Source organism: Talpa europaea (assembly GCF_964194135.1).
Source record: "Talpa europaea genome assembly, chromosome: 1".
Classification (NCBI taxonomy): Eukaryota; Metazoa; Chordata; class Mammalia; order Eulipotyphla; family Talpidae; genus Talpa; species Talpa europaea.
The window spans coordinates 6,344,950-6,366,513 of record NC_140073.1 but is presented as its reverse complement, the minus strand read 5'-3'; the positions used below and the strand labels follow the sequence as shown (position 1 = coordinate 6,366,513).

Here is a 21,564-nt window from a genome sequence, read left to right as displayed (position 1 = left end):
CCAGAGACCAGTGCTGCCCCTTATGTCACTCAGCAAACAGTTTGCTGCTCCCGGGGTCAATTCCAGCCAGTCAGATGTGCCCTTCTCTTGGGGTGCCCAGAGTTAAAACTTGGGTCCACCCCTTCGGGGATTGTAGTCGGAGAGGCGGTGTAGCTTGTGGTTTAAAAGCACAGTTTAAATCCAGGCTCCGCCCCTACCTTGCCGGTGACTGACTTGTCATTTCCTTAGTTTCTTCATCTGTCATTTCCTTAGTTTCTTCATCTGCGCAAGGGTCTTTGGAGTCGTGGTGAGAAGTGAATGAAGCAAGGTGCTGCTCCTCCTGAGCCTGGAGTGGGGCTCAGTTAAATGGCAGCAGCTGTGTATGACAGCCCTTCACGAGGTGCCCAAGTTCTTGTACCCTCCTAGGACGGGGGTTGCATAAGAGGGTGTTGGGCTTCTAGTCTGGTGTGCAGTGGGGGAGAAGAAGTGGGAGGAGATGAATTTCCTTCTGCTTTGGAGGGATGTAGGGCGCTGTGGTTTGTGCCCAGGTTGAAGGTGAGGTGTCTGCTGCTCTTCCCAGGAGACTGATTGTGGGAGTGCTGGTTCCTCCTTTCTTGGGATCCTCTCTGTTCTAACTTATAGGGACCCTCTTTAAGTAGCTAAGCTGAAGTCTGCTGACAACACTTTGCCATGGAAGAAGCCAAACACTTTTTTGCACTTTGCAAAAGAAGCTCTCACCCACTTCGCCTTTTTGAACAAATGAAAAAGCAAGCTCTTGCTTTCTGTAGCTTCTCTGCGAACCTTTGTTTTGGTTTTGGCTTCCATAAACAGTTTACTGGTGTCCTGCACTTGGCCAGAGCTCTGGTGAGAAAGGCTGGGGCAGTCAGAGGGATGGCTGCTGAGAGGCTGTGCCCGAGACTGGCTGGCTGCAGGGTTGTGTGTGTAAGCCTCCATGCATGCTCTAGGAGCAAGGGCTTTGTATGGGTATGTCATGCCCTGACCTGTGGGGAATGAGTTCATTCTGTGTTCTGTGTGTGCTGTGTGGTGGAGGAGGGGGGAGGCAGCTGGAGAGGAGGGGTGAAGCGAGTACTTGTGAGATGTTTGTTTCTAGGTGTAGAGTTGGTAAGTTCATTCATTCAACCAGTATTCCTTTCTTGCCAGGCACCGTGCCTGGCTCTGAGCTGTCCGCTCTGAGCAAGGCCAGGGCTTGCCCTCGGGGAGCAGATGTTTAGCGGGCAGAGATTGGCATGAGCAAACAGATGCCCCATCACCCAGGTGCGACACAGAGAATTGAAATGGATGGGTAGGATGGTGACTGGTGGTCAGGTCTCCCTGCAGAGCTGAGGTCCAAGTGGTGAGGAGTGAGCTGTTCTGGAGACAGAGTGTTCCAGAGGGCAGAGCTTGTCTGAAGAGCAATGACTAGTGTGTCCTGGAAGTTCGGCCCCAGGACAGCTGTAACCTGACCACTATTAAAGGTGTCAAGTGGTCACTGACTTAGCCTCTCCTTCCAGGTTCTTGGTTTTGAATATATAGATCCAGGTGGCGCGTCACTGGCCTGGCGTGAGACTGTAGTCTGTCCTGGCTTGTGACCATGGCCATTCATTTGTTCTTTCATTCATTCACCCGGTCGGGGTATTTCCTGAGCCCTTGCTATGCCTGTAATGGAATTCTTCCTTTCCTGGCACTTTGGTGACGATTTTATAACCAAGTCTTTAGGAGGATACCTGAGCTGCTAGTTTTTTAGGAAATTAAGAGAAAACTGGTTTTGTATTTTTCCTTCTTGATATTCATTTCTAGAGAAGTTCCCTAAAAAAACTATACATTGCTTTCAAGGGAGAGGGTTGGGGGAGCCCCTTGGAGAGGAGCATGTCTCTGGACCCCGACTTTCATGCCTGCTGCCTTGGCGTGTAGAACTGCTTGCACTCACTGGCTTCTAGAAGAGGCAGGTGGATCTGGTGTTCTTTGGCCTGACACTTGGGGTCAGCTTATGTCTTCGCTCAGGGTGACTATGTCTAAGCTTGTTTGTCTGCAGGTAAGAAGAGAGGGGCCCACGGGAAAGTAGACCTGCACCTGGGCAGGGAGGTGGGGGCCTGTGGAAGCCGCCATCTCCCTGATCCACGACAGCAGTTGGCTGTGCCCTGGCATCTTGACCCCAGCAAAGGCTGTTTGTTAGGAGGACTTTTGTTATCAGAATTGACATTTAGAATTCTGCTTCTTTGGGAATAGTCATGAGCAGAGAGGACCCTGATTCAGGCTCTGGGTGTTTTGTGATGATTGAGAATAGGTGCTGTAGCTTGGCAGGTGCGAGGTTCCAGCCCCCAGCCCTGAGCTCTTGTGCCTCTTGTCCCCGCTTTAGCCAGAGAGAGCCACCATGGGGACGACAGCCCCAGGGCCCATCCACCTGCTGGAGCTGTGTGACCAGAAGGTCATGGAGTTCATCTGCAACGTGGACAATAAGGACTTGGTGTGGCTGGAGGAAATAGAGGAGGAGGCCGAGCGCATGTTCATCAGGTGAGAGCAGGGGGTTCTGGGGACTGCCTGGCCACCATGGCCTTGGGGACATAGCTGCCCCACTTCCCCATCTGACAGGTAAAACAGGCTATCAGGAGTTCCTCCTGATGCTGGGGGTCCCACCTAGAATCATGGGCAGGAGGACTGGACTTTGGGGGCTGGCCTAGCCGCCTCGCTCCTCTGCCACGACTTCAGGGCCCTGGCAGGTGACTTGCATGTGGCCCTGGAGAGCCCACCTAAAGCCTGTCACTCCTGCTGGCTCTGGCCAGGAGGTAGCCAGGGGCCAGACTGGTGCAGGAGGGAGCCAGCTGTCCCCAGGCCACAGCAGACATCACCCTTCTTGTCCCAAACAGAGAATTTAGCAATGAACCTGAGCTGATGCCCAAAACACCTTCTCAGAAGAACCGACGGAAGAAGAGACGGATTTCTTATGTTCAGGATGAAAACAGAGACCCCATCCGGAAAAGGTGGGAGGGGCTGGGGTCTGCACCAGCTGAGGGAGGGTGAGCTGGGTAGGAGTGGGGGTATCTGCAGAGGTTTGGTGCCCATCGCTGATGCTAATTAGGAGCCAGCCTGCAGGCCTGCCGTGTGGCAGTGAGGCGTGACCTGGACCTGTGGAGTCCAGCGCTCATGCGTAGGGGGTGAGAGGTGTTTAACCTGGACCTTGCTGGGCGGAATGTCCAGACGTGGGAGAAGAAAGAGTCCAGCCTCCTGCGTGGGTGGGGTGACCAGAGGTGAGGCAAACCCCCGTGCTTGTGGCTACGGACATAACCGTGGGCTACCGAGCACTGAGGGGAAGGGGCTGGGTCTTGGGGTCAGGTTGTTCTGGGTGTACACCCCAACTTGGCCCCAGGTAGGTCCTTGGGTTAATTTTCCACCTCCGAGCCTCAATTTCCTCTTCTCCGAAGTGAGGGTAATGGTACCTGCCTCTTAGGGACTGTCTTGTGGGTTAAGTAACAGCGCATTCGAGCCTCCAGTGGGGTGCTTGGTCCAGTGTACCCTCAGGTAGAGGATGGCTTTGTGAATTTAACCTTCCCAGCAGCTCAGTGAGGCAACCGGCCTCATCCCTAATAAATAGGGAGGCTGAGGCTCGGGGAGGACTGAGTCTCGGGGCTCACCTTGGCAGAGCCTGGACTAGAACTCAGGTCTTCTGCCTCTAAGGCCTGTGTTTTATACTTATCCAAGTTGCTGGTTCCTGGGGAGCCCTGGCTCAGTTTTGAGACACCCCCCTTGCCCTGCTGGGTTGTCTCAACTTTTGCCCTGCTATCTCTGGCAGGTTGTCCCACAGAAAGACACGGAGCGGCCGGCTGAGCTCCCGGCGCCTCTGCAGCAAGGACAAGCTGGAGAAGCTGGCCCCAGTGGCGGGGGAGGATGGCCCCGTCTTGCGGCGCGTGACCCGTGCTGCGGCTGCCGCTGCGGCTGCCACTGCGGCCGCCACCGCGGCCTTGACAGCACCTTTGCCTGCCTCTGAGTCTCCCATGGCACTGACAAATAAGTCTGGGGTGAGCCTCGCGCGGGGCCAGCTGGTACCCATAGTGGAGATAGGCACCAGTGAGCAACAGAGCGCCAAGCAGCACCTCAGCCAGCTCAGGTCTTCCTCGGCTGTACCTCCAGCCCTGGCCCCAGCCTCCCCCATCACCTTGACTTCGGACGAGGAATCAACTCCCAAGAAGCCAGAGGCAGGGAGACTGGAGTCTGTCATCCTCAGCTCCCTGATGACTACACCCCAGGACCCCAAGGGGCGAGGGGCTGGAGCAGGGCGGTCCGCCTCCAAGCTCAGGATCGCGCAGGCCTCCCCGGGCCTGCAGGACATGCCTGCCTCTCCGGCCTCCCCGTGGCAGGAGCGGGTGCTGGCTCCCATCCTGCCGGATAACTTCTCCACGCCCGTGGGTGCCCGCCTGGACCGGCGGTCGGTGCGGCGCAGCCTGATCTCTCCGTCCTCCCCGGGGCCCCAGCCTTCTCTGGCCCAGAAGTACTCGCTGGTGACCAAACAGACCGCCGTCCGCAGGTCCAGCAGGATTGCCAAGAAGGCCACCGAAGAGCCGGCTGCTTCCGCCCGCATCATCTGTGAGTCGGGGGCCCGGCGCCTTGGGCTGTCCTGGGTCCCTGCTCAGCTCGGGGACCCAGCAGAGCTGTCACTTTCTGTGTTGATGTGCACTTGTGTCGCAGAGTGGTCACACGCCCGAGCCTTCCGCTCACCCGGCTGCTGGGGACCACCGCGCGCGGTGCAGCCCGGCGCCCACCACCACTCACAGGTGGTCTCTGGCGTGGCTAGGGCTCTGGGGCTAGTGGGCCCAGTGGCTATTGTGGCTGATGGGACCGAGCCCTGGAATCTCGCTGAGTTTTGCTTTGCTGAGATGTCGGTCGCCTCACATAGTGGTGCAGATTGGGCAGCCCAGATCCAGGTCAATCTGACTTAACAAAAGTAGAAACTGAGGTCAAGCGGTTGCTCAGCTGTTTCCTAGCCAATGGCCTCGGGGCCACCTTGCCAGGGGTCTGAGCCCCTGTTCTGTCAGCTGGGGTCACGACAACATTCCCTTGGAGGGTTTTAGGAGGTTTTCTTGGTTACTCTGGTAGGGTGTTGAGAACAGCTTGCCGCATGGGAAGTTAGTCAGCTGTGTTTACCAACAGATCCCTTCTCGGGCCTCATCCCTGTCAGGGTGGAAGGCAGCAGGAAAGGAGGGAGATGTGAAACGTGACACCTAAGCCCTGGAGTCCCACAGTCTGGGTGACCCTGGGATACCCATCGTACAACCTAGACCCCTGTCCCAGAGTGTAGTTGTGGCCAGGCTGACCCTGAACGTGGCGCTGCAGGGGTGTGGGTCAGCGAGGGGAGAGGCCTCCTGGAGGAATTCCCGACGCCCAGGCTCTGGGAGGCAACTGGACGGGCAGCTCTGAGATGGGTCTTAGTTTGGGTTCCCCCAGAAGGCGCCCTTGATGTCAGGCTTTGAGTGTAGCTTCTTAGCGTTAGGGAGAAGGAAAGGTCTGCCGTAGGGGAGGCAGGAAGTGAGGCCGGGAGAGGAAGGGGGCCTGGTGCCTCCCGAACCCTCTGAAAGCCACAGGGCTCAGGGCTGGGTGGGGGTATGAACTGCGGAGAGCCGCTGGTGCTGGGTGCAGCAGTGGGTGGGCAGGGATTTCTGGAGGCGCCTCCCTGGGGTTTCCCAGCCACCTCCATTGGGGTATAGCTCTTCCATTCCTCTGCCAGGCCTGCTCCGTGCCCCATCGGGCCCCTCCTTAACATCCTCCCCCTCAGGTCGCCTTGGTTTTGCAGTCAGATGTCAAGGGTTTGCTACTGGCTTGACTTTGGCCTTTAGTTTGCTTTCTCTCTAGTCCACATGCAAGCACGGTGGATTCTTAAGTGCTCGTGGGCCCCGAAGCCCCATCGTGCGCCCTGGTGGTCTGTCCTGTGCTTGGTCACTTAACTGTCCATGATTTTGTAGGCTCCTGCTGCGGGCATCTGAAGTAATGCCCGTCTCAGATGGCCACACCCTTCGTTGTGGGTCCCTGCCGAGGAGCACACTGATTTCCTATCTCAGAACAGCGGGGGGTGCCGGGAAGCTGGGACATCCCCATGGTGGAGACTTGTTTTCCAGAATTGTTTCAGGCTATCTTTTTGGGGTGGGGGACCTCAATTTCTTATATTGGCAGCCAGTATCGTCCAGCTGATTTGCTGGACTGGACACTCACTTTGTTCATTCTTAAGAAAATACCTGCCACACGCCCGGCTTGGGTCACTGGAGCTTGTCAGCCGTTCTTTCCATTCAGGCTCGTGTCCGGGACAAAAGGCGGCTGTGCAGCTGGGGACCCGGACGGGGCGCTCTCAGGGATGGGTGGCAGCAGGAGTTCTGCGTGTCTGCTGCTCCCCCCACGGTGTTAGTGCGCAGTGAACCCCATGTGGTACCATCACTGGCCCTCATTTCCCTGCCAGGGACATCCCGTGACCTTAGGCGTTTCTGTCCAGTGAAGGTGCCTTGTTGAGTTCTCGGGCCTGCTCAGCTCTCCCTCTGCTCTGGGCCTTCAGGAGGAATCTCAGCATGCTTAGCACCTTGTGGGGCCCCCAGAGGGCACTTTCACTTTGAGAACCACTGACCTAGACATCCTTCTCTCTCCACCCAAGCCCCACTTTGCGACTTTTTTTTTCATAGTAAGATACATTTATTTATGCATACAAGAATTGGGGTACAGGCCAGAGGTGCAGGGGGGTGAAAGGATTCACCAGAGACAGAGTGGGGAACAGAACAGGCAAGCTGACTGAGAGACACTGCTGAGGGGAGCAGGGGGGAGACAGGAGAGGTCTGCTGCGCCATGTGGGTCACCTCCCTGGCCCAGGATCGAACTTGTGCTGCAGTAGTTGCGGATAGCTTCATAGTGCTGATTCTGAGCCCCTTGCACCACCAGGGAGCCCCTAAACCTTCATGACCTTCTTATCCCACTCGTCCCAGCCTCCTGACCAGCCCAGCTTCCCCTTAGCGCTGTGAAGTCCCCTGCTCAGTTCTGGCCCACATCACATGTCCTTTACGGGGCTGTGTGCTTTGTCCTCTCCGGGGACCCAGGGCCTGGCCCAGGCCTGGTGTGCAGATGGCGCTCAGTATTTGTTGAGCGAGCGGGCAGTGTGGTGTTGACACCATGCTGTCAGACTTGTCCTTCTTCCCACGATGCCTCAGTCTGGCAAAGGAGCCACGTGTGCCCTGTGATGGGCACAGGCCAGCTCCTAGATGGCAGGAGACATAAAGCCAACAGCTCCACTGGGGACTTCAGAGTGAGGGAATGCTCGGGGCACCAGAACCCCTGTGTCCAGGCAGGGGTGGTGGGGAGGGTCTGACTATAGACAGGGAGCCTCCAGGCCCCCCACAGACCTGCTTCCCTGGACCTCATGAGGTGGCACCTGGCTGGCTTCTGATGGCATCTCTGTTTCCTTTGTTTTTCCTCAGGTCACAGTTACCTGGAGAGGCTCCTAAATGTTGAGGTACCCCAAAAAGTTGGGTGAGTTCAGTTCCTAGGCATGGGGACCTTCACAGGGTACTCTGGAGGTGAACCCGGGGGCTCCTGCCTGGGGCTCAGGCCAGCCCATCTGATATGGGCCCCCCTGTGTCTCTCCCCTCTCTGGGGGTCTTGGGCTGGCTGGGTGGCCCCACAGTGCCTCTGCTCTGCTTTCAGCCCTAAGCAGAAGGAGCCGGGCGAGGAGCCGGGCGAGGAGACTGAGCCTGTGGAGCCCGTGGAGGCAGCTGAGCCAGAGGTGAGGCGGGCAGGGAGGAGGGGAAGGCTCTGGGCTCAGCTCCCAGGGGCAGGCTTCCAAAGCTGTGCTGCTTTCTCCAGACCCCCAAGAACGACGGGAACACCTCATGGCCTCGCAGTGCCACCAAGGTCGCCATCAGCACCCCTGGCTCGCAGCCTGCGGTTGGTGGCCAGGCCATGCCCTCAGAAGGGCAGCCAGGTAAGTCTCCCTGACCTGCCATGTGCATACGCCTGAAGCTGTGGTCGCCTGGTGGTCTGGGCCTGGCATCTCTAGGGGTGAGGAAGCCCCATGTTCTGGGCTGACAGGCCAAGAAAATATGGGGCCCAGGGGTGCTCAGATCGCCTCAGAGTCCACAGGCTTCCTCTCCCACCTTTTGATGGAACTGCTACCAGGTGCCATGTGAGTGGCCGTGGTGCTGGGGGCAGGATGAAAGGGGAAGGACTGGGATCGGGCACCAACCAAAGGCGGCAGGTCGGGCCTTGGGCCCCACTCCCAGAGCATCAGGAGCAACTACGTGCTGGGGTCTGAAGACCAGCCTGCTGCCTGGTGCTGTCTCACTTTTCACCATGTGGTCCCTGTCTAAAGAGGGCAGGAGAGCTGTGGGCTTTGGCACCCCGGCACCCCCGCGGGGTAACTCACAACTCCCTGGTAGGAGGAGCACTGTAGCTGTGAGATCTGGAACAAGCTTCCCAGCTTTAGGATGGGATCGGGGATATCAGCCACCCTGACCTGTGGCCCCAGGGACCTGTAGGGTCCTTTGGAGTGAAAGTTGGGAGGTGCACGCTTCTCCAGCAGTGCATCCGGCCCCACACCCCACCCGCTGACCCTGCCTAGAAGCCTCCCTCCTCCTATCCCAGCAGCCCCAGCTGAAAGGGCTGGGAGGACGGAACTTCAACGCCAGTCGGGGGCCCGTGAGAGCTTGCAGTTTCTGTCTGCTCCCCCGGCCCCAGTGGCAGAGGTGGTGGAACATGGTTGGGGCCCCCTCGATGGGGTTGCCCTGCCATTCTTGTCTCAGGCCAGGCATTGGGATGACGGGTCTACGGGCTGGGCTCTGGATGTCCACACCCTTGTCAAGGCCATTAGGAAGACCCACCGGGGTGGGAGCCTCTCCTGGGGCTGCTGCTGGGACTTCCTTCCTCTGGGCCCTCTCCATGCTGTGGGCTGACAGGCCAAGAAAATATGGGGCCCAGGGGTGCTCAGATCACCTCAGAGTCCACAGGCTTCCTCTCCCGCCTTTTGATGGAACTGCTACCAGGTGCCATGTGAGTGGCCTTGGTGCTGGGGGCAGGATGAAAGGGGAAGGACTGGGCCTCACTGGGCCTCACTGAAATTGCTCTCTTCACAGAGGCCAAGACTGATCGGGCAGCCGGCCCCAAGGAGCCACCCCAGAGTGTCAGGTGTGCATCTGGGAAAGGGCCTGGAGGCATGAACCTCATCTCCTGGGTGTGCAGGCGGGGACCCATGGCCTCTTGGCAGGGACTAGGGCGCTGACTTAACGAAGAAGGTGGCTTGATGCTGTGGATGAGCCTGGCCTGGGAGTGGGTGACCAGATCTTGGACCCACCCTTCTGCATGTGACCCCCTGGCTGTGTGACCTTGGTCTTGTCACTTCCTCCTCTGGGCAGCCGAGGGTCATCAGGGAGACCCCACCTCTGCAGTGCCCTCCGGCCAGGAGTCCTGTGGGCCAGACCCAGTTTCCTTCACTGGGCGACCTTTTCTGTAGCTTGGCTGGGGCTGTGGGGAGGGCCCTGGGTCAGCTTGGTGACACAGCTGCCCCCCGCCCCGGCAGGAGGAAGCGCAGCTACAAGCAGGCCATGAGTGAGCTGGATGAGGAACAGCCGCTGGATGATGAGGAGCTGCAGCCCCCCAGGAGCAAGACCCCGTCCCCGCCCTGCACGGCCAGCAAGGTGGGGAGCCTCCTGCCCTCGGTGCCTTGCCCCGCCTGCCCTCCAGGTCTGACCCTGGTCCCGTCTGCAGGTGGTGCGGCCCCTCCGGACCTTCCTGCACACCGTGCAGAGGAACCAGATGCTCATGACCCCGACCTCGACCTCCCGCAGCAGCACCGTCAAGAGCTTCATCAAACGCAACACGCCCCTGCGCACTGACCCCAAGGTGAGGTCCTGCCAGCCAAGCATGGTGGGAGCAGGCTGGGTGGCAGAAGGTTCCAGTCTGTCCCCTAGGCTACCGGGAGCCTTGGGGGTCGGGCCCAGGCACTTGTGACCTGGTGTTGGCCCCAGCCTGCTCAAGCTTCAGTGGCCATGGGCTGCTCACATTTGGGGACTGACCTCCTGGCCAGCTTGGTGCCACCCTGGGCGGGTACGAGGAGGTGGCAGTGGTGGTGGTGGTGTCGGCCAGAGGGCACAGGTCCCCAGCAGACTCACTGGCACAGCCAGGAGCCTGGCCTGCTTTCCAGGCCCCCTCCCCGCATGGCATTAACTCTTGACTCTCTCCTTGTCTCCTCTCCTCCACAGAGCAGCTTCGTTGTAAGTAAAGCCTTTTCCTGTCCTTGTAACTTAGCTCCACCTAGCGCTTCCCGCTGTAGCTCTGCCCCCGGCATACTGACATCACCTGTAGCAGCACTAACACCCCAAACGGGGCGCCGGGGTGGTGGGCGTGAGCCGGAGGCTGGCCTCCTCCCTCTGCAGAGCCTGTCCTCTGCTGTGACTACTCCCAGGAGGACGCATCTCGGAGCCTCTCTGAGGCAGGTGGACACAAAGGGGGGGTGACCTGCGGCACTTCACCGGGCCACAGCTTGAAGTGTTCCCCGGCACTGCCCTGCCCTGCGCTCCCCTCGGGCTGGGCCTGAGAAGAGAACAGACAAGTCCCATCTGATCCCCAGACCACACAGATTACTGGGTCACAGACCTAAGCAACTGCCTTAAGGCAGCAGTTCCAAGTGAGGGAGGGGGTCCACACCTGACCCCTGGTTGAAGGCCAGGGGTGCTGGAACTGCTAGGGGCGCTTCTCAAGAGAAGGTGCAAGAGCTGTTCTCTTCTCAGATAGCCCAGAGCTGAGCTGGGCCACTGGCCATGAGCAGGACCCACCAAGAACTGGGGCCTGCTCACACAGGCCTGGCTCCCGCCTCCCAGGGAGATGCAGGACCTCCCACCGGGAGTGCTTCCTCCGGCCCACGGCCTGAGGGCCTGAGCAACACCGCAGGGCTTGGCAGATCAAGGGCTTCCCAGCAGCTGGACAGGTGGGCTCTGAGCTCGCCTCTTCTGAGGAGGGTTGGGAGGCTGGTCCCCTCGGGGTAGAGGAGGCGATGGTGTGCCTTCAGCCAGCCAGCGGGCTGTGTGGCCTGACACTGTGGCACAGACCCGGGCCAGAAGAGAACAAGGCTCGGCTTCACCCTTCCTGCAAGGACTTCCCAGACCCCCAGAATGAAAGAGCTGCACCTGCACTTTCCTGCTGTGGTTGCCCAGGGCCCTGCACAGGCTGGTGGGGTGGGGCCGGAACAGTACTCAGTGAGGCCAGAGGCCTGGGTGGTGGGCCCAGGGGCCTTGGCCTGGTTTCCTGACCATGGGGCCTAAGTTTCCTCAGCTACAGAATTGGAACAGGTTGCTAGTCAGGTGGACTCGAGAGTGACTGCCAAGCCCAAGACTTGGTCAGGATGGCTCCCTGGGAGCCTCTGGAGGCAGAAGGGGCTGGCACACTTGGTTTTCCCCCACCCTCTGCCTTGAACTTGAGGGCCATCTTTGGGGAGTAGGGACAACCCAGCCCACTTTGGAGGGTGGGGGCAGAGAGCAGATGCGGATTCTACGATGTGTACAGCTCTCGTGTTCCTCCCCAACATTCGCGCGCCGGGGTGAGTGCCCAGAGCTGTGCAGGGCATGTGGGCACGCAGGCTCCGGGAGGAGACTTGTTTTGCTGAGCCCTGTTGAAAGTAGAGTCTGCTCAGCCCTTGAGGGTGGTGGGAGTGCCGGGAGCCATAAGATCTCTGCTTCCAGGGTGCTTTTCTCAGGGAGAGCAGATGGGAGGGGCTGGGGGGGCAGGGAGCTGGAGGTCCATTTCCACCTTTGTGCCTTCAGATTTTTTTCAGCTCTGTGCTCTTCCTCCCGGAGTGACAGGCTGTTCCGCGGACTCTGCCAGTGCTTCCTCGGTGTCCTTTCCCGGTGTGCTCAGGCGGGGGGTGCTTTTAAAGTTCACCTTCCCGTTTCCTGGCTTTTGTCTTCTCCATTCTGCTTTTGGGCCTATACAGAGTTTTTAATTTTTTATTGTACTTTTTTCCATTTGGTTCTTTAGATCTTCTCCTTGCCGAGATTCCGTTTTCTGTTGTCGTGAGCGTGTTTGAGGTTACTTGCGGAAGCATTTCTAGAGCAGGTGCTTGAAAGTCTGGCGCTGAGTCTCGGCGTTGCTGCCTGTGGCTGCCCTTCCCCGCGGGAGTAGAGATTTTCTCGGTCCCTTGGATGTTCAGTCACGGCGGGGTGTATCGTATCTTGAATATGCTGTCTGGAGACTCTGGGTCTTGTTTAAATCATGGGGAGAAAGTTACCTGCCACTGGCCCCTCTCTCCACCAGGTGACCAGAAACTGCGGTCAAGGGCAGAGGCCAAGGGACATGGCCAATAGCTAGTGCAGGGAGAGGGGGTGCTCTGGGTGCTGAGTCCGGAGATGGCAGTCCGATGGGAGCCAGGTTGGATGTCAGGTGGGGGACCCTAGACTCGTCTCCAGCCTCCATCCTCTTCCTCTGCCCACTCAGGGGTAAAGCATCCGTGTTGTCTTTGGCCAGGGAGGGCTTGGCACCTCCTGGCTAGCCCCCTGGCTGCCTACTGCTATGGCTATACCCCTGGCACTTTCTGGGCCAGAGGCAGAGGGGTATCCCATCGTGGGTCTGTTGAGCAACCAGCTAGTACTTTTAAAAAAGTTTTTTTGGTATTTCTTGTGTGGTCACATCACAGGACGTTTGGGAGTAAAGGAAGTCCAGCCCGCGTCTGTCTCGCCAGCAGGTGCGACCTCGGCCAGCGTTTGGCAAGGCCTGCTTTTGTGTTTTTTGACGATTATGAAAAAAATAGTTGATACACACGAAAGAGAGAGAGAGAAAGAGAGAGAGTGTGGAGGCACATAGTATAAAGGTTACAAAGCACAGTAGTAGTGAGTTCACACCTGCGTGCCCACACCTTAAATGGAGCCTTCACCATGACCTCACGGCTGCCCCTCTGCCCCTCCCCGAGTCATTCTTTTCAAGTTATGATCAGAGCCCTTTCCCATAGTTATGATCAGAGCCTCCATCCAGTTCTGAACTTGGTTTGGAACGACTGACTTGACAGGGCTTGGTGAGGACACTTGTGACTCGGGCCTTTGGGTCCTCGGCAGGAAAGACTGCGCGTCGTAGGGTTCGGCTGGGTGGGGATGAGCTGTGGGGGGTGCCTGTGCCCTCAGTTGCAATCCCATGCTGGCACCTGTCTGGCTGCAGGCTGCAGGGGCCGCGGGGCAACCCTGGGAAGGTTTGTCCTGGGCCAGTGCTGGGCTGTCCTCACCCCGACCCTCCTCCCCATACCCCACCCCCAGGAAAAGGAGCGGCAACGCCTGGAAAACCTGCGGCGGAAGGAGGAGGCTGAGCAGCTCCGCCGGCGGAAGGTGGAGGAGGACAAGCGGCGGCGGCTGGAGGAGGTGAAGCTGTAAGTGGCTGGTCCTTGGCCCCCGGCCCCCACCTTGGCCGGGCTCCCCGTGACTGCCCTGTGCCCACAGGAAGCGTGAGGAACGCCTCCGGAAGGTGCTGCAGGCCCGGGAACGGGTAGAGCAGATCAAGGAGGAGAAGAAGAAGCAGATCGAGCAGAAGTTCGCTCAGATTGACGAGAAGACTGAGAAGGTATGAGCTTGGGCTGGGGGACGGCCAAGCTATGGCTGTGCTGGACCTGGTGGGGCTCTGGCAGTGCTAACTGGGCGGCCTGAGGGTTAGGACTAGACCCTCGGGAATTACGGGTTAAGACACCCTGTAGCCTCTTGTTTGTCCCACAGGCCCTGGGGTCTGTTCTGAGCCAGGCTGAGGGTTGAAGGTGTCTGCGCTGAACTGCACAGCAGCCCTGTGTGAGTGGGTGGGCTGAGGCCCCCCAGGGCAGGACAGGCTTCTGGTGTCCCCACCCTGCGGGGCCATTGAGGAGGGCTGCTTCACGGCGCCTTGGGTGGGCTCTGCAGGCCAAGGAGGAACGGCTGGCTGAGGAGAAGGCCAAGAAAAAGGCCGCGGCCAAGAAGATGGAGGAGGTGGAGGTGCGCAGGAGGCAGGAGGAGGAGGCGCGGAGGCTCCGGTGGCTGCAGCAGGTGCGAAGAGGGGGGCAGAGGGACCCGGGCGTCAGGGAGGAGGTGGGCAGGACAGGCACTGCCTCGATGCCCCACTTGTTGGCTCCGTCCTGGAGAACCTTGTGGCTTCAACCCAGAAAGAGGTCCAGGCAATGCCTTGGAGTCTGGGAAGGTGACAGTGACCTGCCTCCTGTTTTGGCAGTTTCTGGGTCAAGTGCAAGGACCATGGAGCCAGACTCTCTGTCAGCTCTGCGGTGTGACGCTGGACATGTCACTTGACCTCTCTGCTTCGGTTCCTTCAGATAGCACCAGTGCCTATTTAAAAATAGGCTTGTGGGATGACGTTTTTTGCCTGGAAAAGGAGGGGCCTGACCACTTCCTGGGAACTGTCAGCCTTACAGCTGCAGGGAACACAAACTGGCTGTTAGGGGCTAGAACACTAACGAACATTTACTGAGTATTTCCTACGTGTCAGGCACTGTTCTCAGTGTGAGGTGTATAACCTCTGCAGCCTCGTGAAGCGTAGGAATTATTGCTGTGCCCATCCCAGCTTACTGATGAGGAGACTGAGGTCTGGGGCTTGAGCAAGGTGCCCAGTGCCATGCGGCTCATGGGTCTGGCCCCGGTCTGTACCGCTAACAAGGAGACCCGCTGCCCCGGCAGCTGTTATAAGAGGCCCTTTTAGGCGGATCATGGTGATTCTCACCAAGCTTTGTGTGGGTGTCCCTGGCTGAGCCCCTGGTGGGCACTGATGTGGTGTCCCCTGAGAGGAGCAGGCCCTCCCCTTCCGGGCCCCTCGCCCGGACCTGTCTCACCTCTCTGGCCCACGAGTAGCCAAGGACACTGACCTTGTGCTCTGCTCGCAGGAGGAGGAGCGGCGGCACCAAGAGCTGCTGCAAAAGAAGAAGGAGGAGGAGCAGGAGCGCCTGCGGAAGGCGGCTGAGGCCAGGAGGCTGGCAGAGCAGCGTGAGCAAGAGAGGCTGCTGGCCGAGCAGCAGGAGCAGGAGCGGAAGAGGGAGCAGGAGCGGTGGCGGGAGCAGGAGCGGAAGAGGGAGCAGGAGCGGAAGAGGGAACAGGAGCGGCTCCAGGCTGAGAGGTGAGGGGCCCAGGCGGGTGGGCGCGCAGAAGCAACAGGGGTGACACCCTGCTGCCGCCCATCTCACCCTTGTGTGTGTGTGCACGCCCAGGAGAGACAGAAGTAGCTTTGATGTGGCCCCACCTCCCTTGGGGGTTTGCACACGGTTGACTCCTTCTTGGTTCCAGACCCAGAGACCCACAGCAGGCAGCCCCCTGAGCAGGGGCCTTGCTGCCCAGACACCAGGCGGCACAGGCCGATCGCTCGGGAGTTTGCTCTGGTTCTTCCTCTGGTTGTGTATGCTCGCCCCCTGGCAGTCTGTCCCTCAGCTGACATAGCTGGGACGCAGGGGTCATGGGACAAACCAGTACTTCTAACATGGGTGCTCGGGAGCACACCTGCAGCCTCTGGGGGTGGTGAGGTGTCAGGTTGCCCCCAGCATTGCTGCCTGCCCCTCTGGGAAGCGAGGCAGGTGAGCCCTGAGGCCTTGCCGCTCTCAGGGGCAGTGGGCTCTGCGGCACCTCCTGGGAAGCACCAGGTTGCACTTCATGTCCCAGCCCACAGGGTGAATGGCTGCCCACCCGGTGGGAGAAGTGGGGAGTCCCAGGCAGGTCACTGGCCAGCTCTGCAACCTCCCTGTGCTTATGATTGGCACACACGTCCCGGGCCCTGTGGTGGTCAGAGAGGTGACAGCGAGGCTGGTTGGCAACCGATGTGGGTTTAGAACTGATGGTGCCAGGCAGTGCCGGGACTTGGAGCATGAGGGTGGCAATGTGTGGTGGCCGTGGCAGGTGCCCAGCTACACACTTGCTTCCTTGAAGCCCTGAGTCTCATTTGAAGTCCCCTGGGGTGTAGGAATCAGCAGCTCTACTTCTTAGAAGAAGAATCAGGTTCAGAGAAGTTGAGCAACATGTTTAATGTCACAAGCTAGTGAGTGGTGTTGGCTCCAAACCCATAAACGTACCTTTTCCCCTTCACACCAGGCCGGAGCGGGGTGCCCGCCCTGTGGTTGGGATGACTGCAGGCCACCCAGATTGTCTCCCCGTGTTCTTGTGGTGACTTTGGAGGGCAGGTGTAATGAACCCCACTGTACAGCCGATAGGACTGAGGCTTGGAGGCCCAAGTTGTGTGGGAGAAATTGGGGGACCACAGTTGGTGGGCTCTCCTGCTGAGCACTGCCTGCAGCCTCTGGGCACGTTCTCCTGCCCTAGTCCTTCGGGGCACAGGCACAGCCAGGCTCCTAGCTTTGTGCCCGTCCTGCCAACACATATTGTATGGGGTGGGAGCGGGGCTCGGCTTCCAGGCTGACAGGCTCTTACTGGTCCCCAGGGAGCTGCAGGAGCGGGAGCGGGCCATGAGGCTCCAGAAGGAGCGGCTGCAGCGGGAACTGGAGGAGAAGAAGAAAAAGGTAAATGGGCGCTGGGTGTGCGGCGCTCCCACAAGTCGTGGGAGCCTGGGCTGGGGAGGCCTGACCTGGTGGCTTCTGATGTAGAAGCTGCCTCATGTGGGGTTAACCTGGGCGAGGGGAGCATGTGTGCAAGACACACATACACACACACACATACATACCCCCCTGGTTCTCTGTCACCCGACCCGTGTCTGTCTCAGGAAGAGCAGCAGCGTCTGGCCGAGCAGCGGCTCCAGGAGGAGCAGGAGCGGAAAGCCAAGGAGGCAGTGGCAGCCAGCAAGGGCCTGAACGTGACCGTGGAGGTGCAGGTGAGGCCGGGGCACCCGCAGCCCTGATGACTCTTCCTGGTCATTGGGGCCCGCACTGTATGATATAGGGCCCGTGAGAAAGAGGGCGGGGCGGCTGGCCAGTTCTTTAATTCTTTTTGCTTTTTTATGTGTATATATTTTTTCTTACTCTAAAAGTAAAATTTGCTATAGAAAGAAAAAGTAGTTATAAAAGGTTATAAAGTAATAGAAAGATATTCTCAGAGGAAAACCCTAGTCTAGACTACATTTTTCTGTATTATATATAAGCACTTTACACACACACACAGAGCTTTATACACGCACACACAGCTTTAAATGGGCAGAGGCTAAACTGTCCTGGTCTATCCCAGCAGCTACCAACCATGCAGCCTGGGCACTGTTACTTCCCACAGCCCTGGAAGCCAGGAAGCCAAAGGTTAAGGCCGCAGGTTCAGCAGCTGCTGTGCACCCTCTCCTGGGCTCATGGCCAAGTCCTCACACACGGGAGGGGAGAGAGGGCTCTCCTAGGGTCTCTCCAAGGGCACAGATCTCATTCATGAGGGCCCCCCTCATGCCCTATTCCCCTCCCAAAGACCCCCGCCTCCTAATACCACTGGGGTTAGGGTTTTTTTTTTTTTTTAAGATTTATTTATTTTTATACAAGAACGGAGGTACAGACCAGAGGCGCAGGAGGCAGACAGACCAAGATACACTGCTGAGGGGAGCAGCGGGCGAGACAAGAGAGGTCTGCCGTGCCGTGTGGGTATCTCCCTGGCAGGCCAGGAATTGAACCGGCGCTACAGAGGCAGCGGACAGCTTCACAGTGCTGCACTCAACCCGCTGCGCCACCAGGGAGGCCCTGGGGTTAGGATTTAACAGGGACATTGGGCTACTGGGGAGAACAAACATTTAGCCCATACCTGTTAGTCATGCCAGAATTTCTTTAACCAGGTCCTAGTGATGAACATTTCAGCAACTTCCAGATTAACACTGTCACAGGCACAGTGTGGAATGAAGAAGGGTTACTACTACCACGTACTTGAGGCTTTGGAAAGCCTGGGGGTGGCTTGATGCTCTTCTAACGGGTGGTGGGAGCGCCCTAGACACACAGACACACTGGCTTGGAAGTGATTGCGCACGCTGGAAACCCCAACCATGTGTGGTGTGATGTTTTAAGCGAGAAGGTGATCCCGAACCTTTTGCTTTTTCCTGTGAAAGGAGGGAGGTGGCCAGGGAGAGGTGCGGGGTTGCTGATGGCCGTGTTATCTTCTCCAGTCTCCAGCCTGCACCTCATATCAGATGACTCCACAAGGACACAGGGCACCCCCAAAGATCAACCCAGATAACTATGGGATGGATCTGAATAGTGACGACTCCACTGATGATGAGGCCCAACCCCGGAAGCCCATCCCTACCTGGGCCAAAGGTAAGCAGGGCCTGGAGCTCTGCAGGACACTTGAGTCCTCACTTGTGGTTTCTGGAGGCAGCACTGTGGTGGGTATGGAGGGCTGTGGGCTTGACCACTTGACACATGACTGTGCTACCTCAGGCCTGGGTGCAAGGCCTGCCAGGTGTGTACAGTGTGCTCAGTGGGGAGTGAGGGCAGGTGCAGGGAACCCCATGGAGGTTGGTACTTTGCAGGAGATAGCTCCCTTTTGTGAACTTCACCTCATTTGAACCCTGTGAGAATCAGAATCTGACTTCATCTCCTTAACTCCCAGTGCCAAGTGGGAGGGGGCAGCAGGCGAGGCCAGGCTGGCCCCAGAGCCCCACAGCTGGCGCTGACGCTTGCCAGTTTTCTCAGACTCTCAGTTTTCTCAGTTGTGAAATGGGGGGTATAAATGGGACCAGCTGAGAAGGTTCTGGAGGGTGGACCGAGTTAGAGAACAGAAGGTCTGGTGCTGGGTGTGTGGTGCTGACAAGATAGGAGCTGACTGAGGCAGTGAGGCTGGAACACGCACCTCAGTACCAGAGCTGTCCTGGCTTTCATGCCTACTGTGCCTGTCACTGGCTGTCTTTGAGGGGACAGAAGATCTGTTCCCAGGGGGTTCTTGTGGGAATAATGGACCCCACTGGCTCCTGTGTGCTTTTGAGGAAACTATCCAGGCCGAGCTGCCAGAGCCTGGCTGTGTTGTGTGCAAGAGTGTGGACCCTCTCAGGAGAAGGAGGCTCAGCTGAGAAAGGCTGACAATGGCAGGGCCTGCTTGGGTGGGGGCTGGTGAGGCCTCCGTGGGTGGGTGGTTGGGTGGTGGGGGATAGGGCGGCCCATGGAAAGCCCCAGGCAGTAACCACACCTGTCCCCTGCAGGCACCCAGCTCAGCCAGGCTATCCTGCACCAGTACTACCACCCCCCAAACCTTCTGGAGCTCTTTGGAACAATCCTCCCACTGGACTTGGAGGACATCTTCAAGAAGAGCAAGCCCCGCTACCATAAACGCACCAGCTCCGCTGTGTGGAACTCACCCCCACTGCAGGGCCCCAGGGTCCCCGGCAGCCTGGCCTACAGCCTGAAGAAGTACTGAGGCGGCCCGGGCCTTCTCGGCTTCCCCAGCTCCTGTCTGTCTGTCTGTCCACCTCTTTTGGTCGGTGCCCTCTTGCCCAGCGTTTTGTCGCAGAGGGCTTGGTCCTATGTATATAAATGTTCTCTGTGCCATGGGTGGAAAGTGGCCCGGACCTGTTTGGAGGCTGTGCTTCAGGCCCAGCCTCACCCAGCCCAAGAGCAGCCCTCTGTAAATAGATTGTTATAATTCAGCTGAATTTTAGCCGCTAGTGTTTGAGCTAGATTAATAAAGTCTATTCCTTCAAGCCTGCTGCAGGTATTGTGGAGAGGAAGCCTGAGCAACAGGCCCTGGCCCGGCCCTGCAGAGTGCTGGGGCTACCAGATGGGCGGGAGGACCAAGGCACTCTTCTGGGGTGTGATTGAAAGTGTCCTGGGCCGCACCCCCAGAGATGCTGGTCCAGCCTGTCAGAGCAGCCGGCACAGTTGACCTTCCCAGCACTCATCACCTTTAGCCCCAGAGGAGTTGTCAGCCTCCCTGTTCCCTTCACCTGGGTACTTCTGATGGGGTCAGTGTCCGGCACTCATTGGGGCATCTTCAGGACAGGAATCACACTTCGAAGCAAGAGTTTTAGTTAAAACGTCACTAGTCATGTGTTGTCATGTGGTGTGTACATGCAGCTTGAGCTGTGTGTGGTGCCTCCCCCACCACCCCGACTCCAGATCCCTGTTCTCCATGCAGAAGGCTAGTGGGAACTAAATGAGTTAAGAAAGCTTTGTCCATTTTTAAAAAGCTATGATTTGCAATGGCAAATGACATCTTTTATATGAGCATAAAGGATCTGAAAGGTTTGCTTTTCCCCCTTGATATCAGAATGCAATACCTTTTGAAATACCTCATACAAGGCTTAACTTTGGGTCTTTGGAATATACCTATGGGTCTGGAAATTGGACACAATTGTTTGGTTGAATGATCTGTTCTCAAGGCTGAGAGACTGGCTATACAAACTAATTAAAGAAATCAGCTTCTGGATTGTGGAACTTCTGGGGAACTTCCACAAAAGTTCTGGGGAACTTCTGGGGAACTTCTGGGAACTTCCAAAGGCAGAAGTGTAGGGCAGCTAAAATATCCCTACATATGTCATTTTTGGCAAAAGCAACCTCCCACCCAACCTTCAGATGCCCTCCCATAAAATCAACCTTTTGCCAAGTCTGTCATCCATTTTGAATTGATTTTTGTGTATGGTGTGAGATAGTAGTCTAGCATTATTTTGCATGTGACTGTCCAGTTTTCCCATTTTTTTAAGACACTTTCCTTGTTCCAGTGCATATTCTTGGCTCCCTTGTCACATTAGTTGTCCATATATGTGGGCTTTCGACTTGATTCCTTTGGTCTGTGTGTCTGTTTTTGTTCCAATACTGTGCAATTTTAATTTTTAGGGCTTTGTAGTATAGCTTGAAGTCTGGGTGTGGAATGCCCCATTCTCCCCATTTTTAGTCAGGAGTGCTTTGGCTATTTTGGGGTTTTTGTAATTCCGTATGGATTTCAGGAATATGTGTTCCATTTCTTTGGAGAATTGCTATTAAGATTTTTATTGGAATTACATTGAATCTATATATTGCTCTGAGTAGAATGGCCATTTTGGTAGAGATTTTTTTAATATGTCCAATTGTTTCAAGACAATTTGTTGAAAAAATTATCCTTCCCACACCAAATTGCCTTTCCACCTTTGTAAAAGCTAAGTGACCATATCAATGTATCTTTATTTGTGCACTCTATTTAGTCCTGTGGCTCTATCTTTATGCCAATAGCATGTCCTGAGTGCTGTAACTTTGTACTAAGTCTTGATGTAGTCTAAATGTGCTCATATTTTTAGAGTTGCTTTGGCTGTTGTAGTCATTTGCAGTTCAATATGAAAATTTAACAGTAAAAAAGCCCAGGAGAAGTCTAACAAGTACAGGCACCGCTCTGTGTGGGAGAGGCCCAGCGTAACTAACACGTGGCTTCAGATACCATCTTAAGTAGAGGTTTAAAAAATGGGCCAGAAAGGGAATCTATGCTGGGTCCCCACCCAGACTTACCGACCTAATCTCATTACCTCTCAGCCTCTCCTAAAGTGTCACCCTAAACTAGTCAATCTGGAGTTCCCTGTTAGTCCCCTTCATCCCACCCCACTCCAGCCTGCCCCAGCCTTCCCTAATGGAAAACAGGACAAAATCTTAGTGTTTTTGTATTTGGCACAGATTACTTGGCATGCGACACTAAAAGTATGAGCTCTAAAAGAAAAAGTTACTCAAAATTTAATTCATTTTGCTCTTTTTAAAGTTACCTACTC

General features: G+C 57.0%; 1 protein-coding gene across 1 annotated transcript; it reads left to right on the top strand.

Annotated features, from left to right (window-relative positions):
* Positions 1–2,350: 2,350 nt before the first annotated feature.
* Positions 2,351–19,253, top strand: INCENP (inner centromere protein; the record flags this gene model as incomplete). Its single annotated transcript, XM_084245205.1, has 17 exons — positions 2,351–2,490; positions 2,844–2,957; positions 3,767–4,557; positions 7,422–7,473; positions 7,648–7,726; positions 7,807–7,924; positions 9,072–9,123; positions 9,515–9,632; positions 9,703–9,837; positions 13,185–13,342; positions 13,413–13,533; positions 13,860–13,982; positions 14,828–15,057; positions 16,366–16,444; positions 16,645–16,752; positions 18,007–18,157; positions 19,039–19,253. The coding sequence occupies 17 exons, from the start codon at positions 2,351–2,353 to the stop codon at positions 19,251–19,253; spliced, it is 2,784 nt and encodes a 927-aa protein (XP_084101331.1).
* Between the last annotated feature and the right edge of the window lie 2,311 nt (positions 19,254–21,564).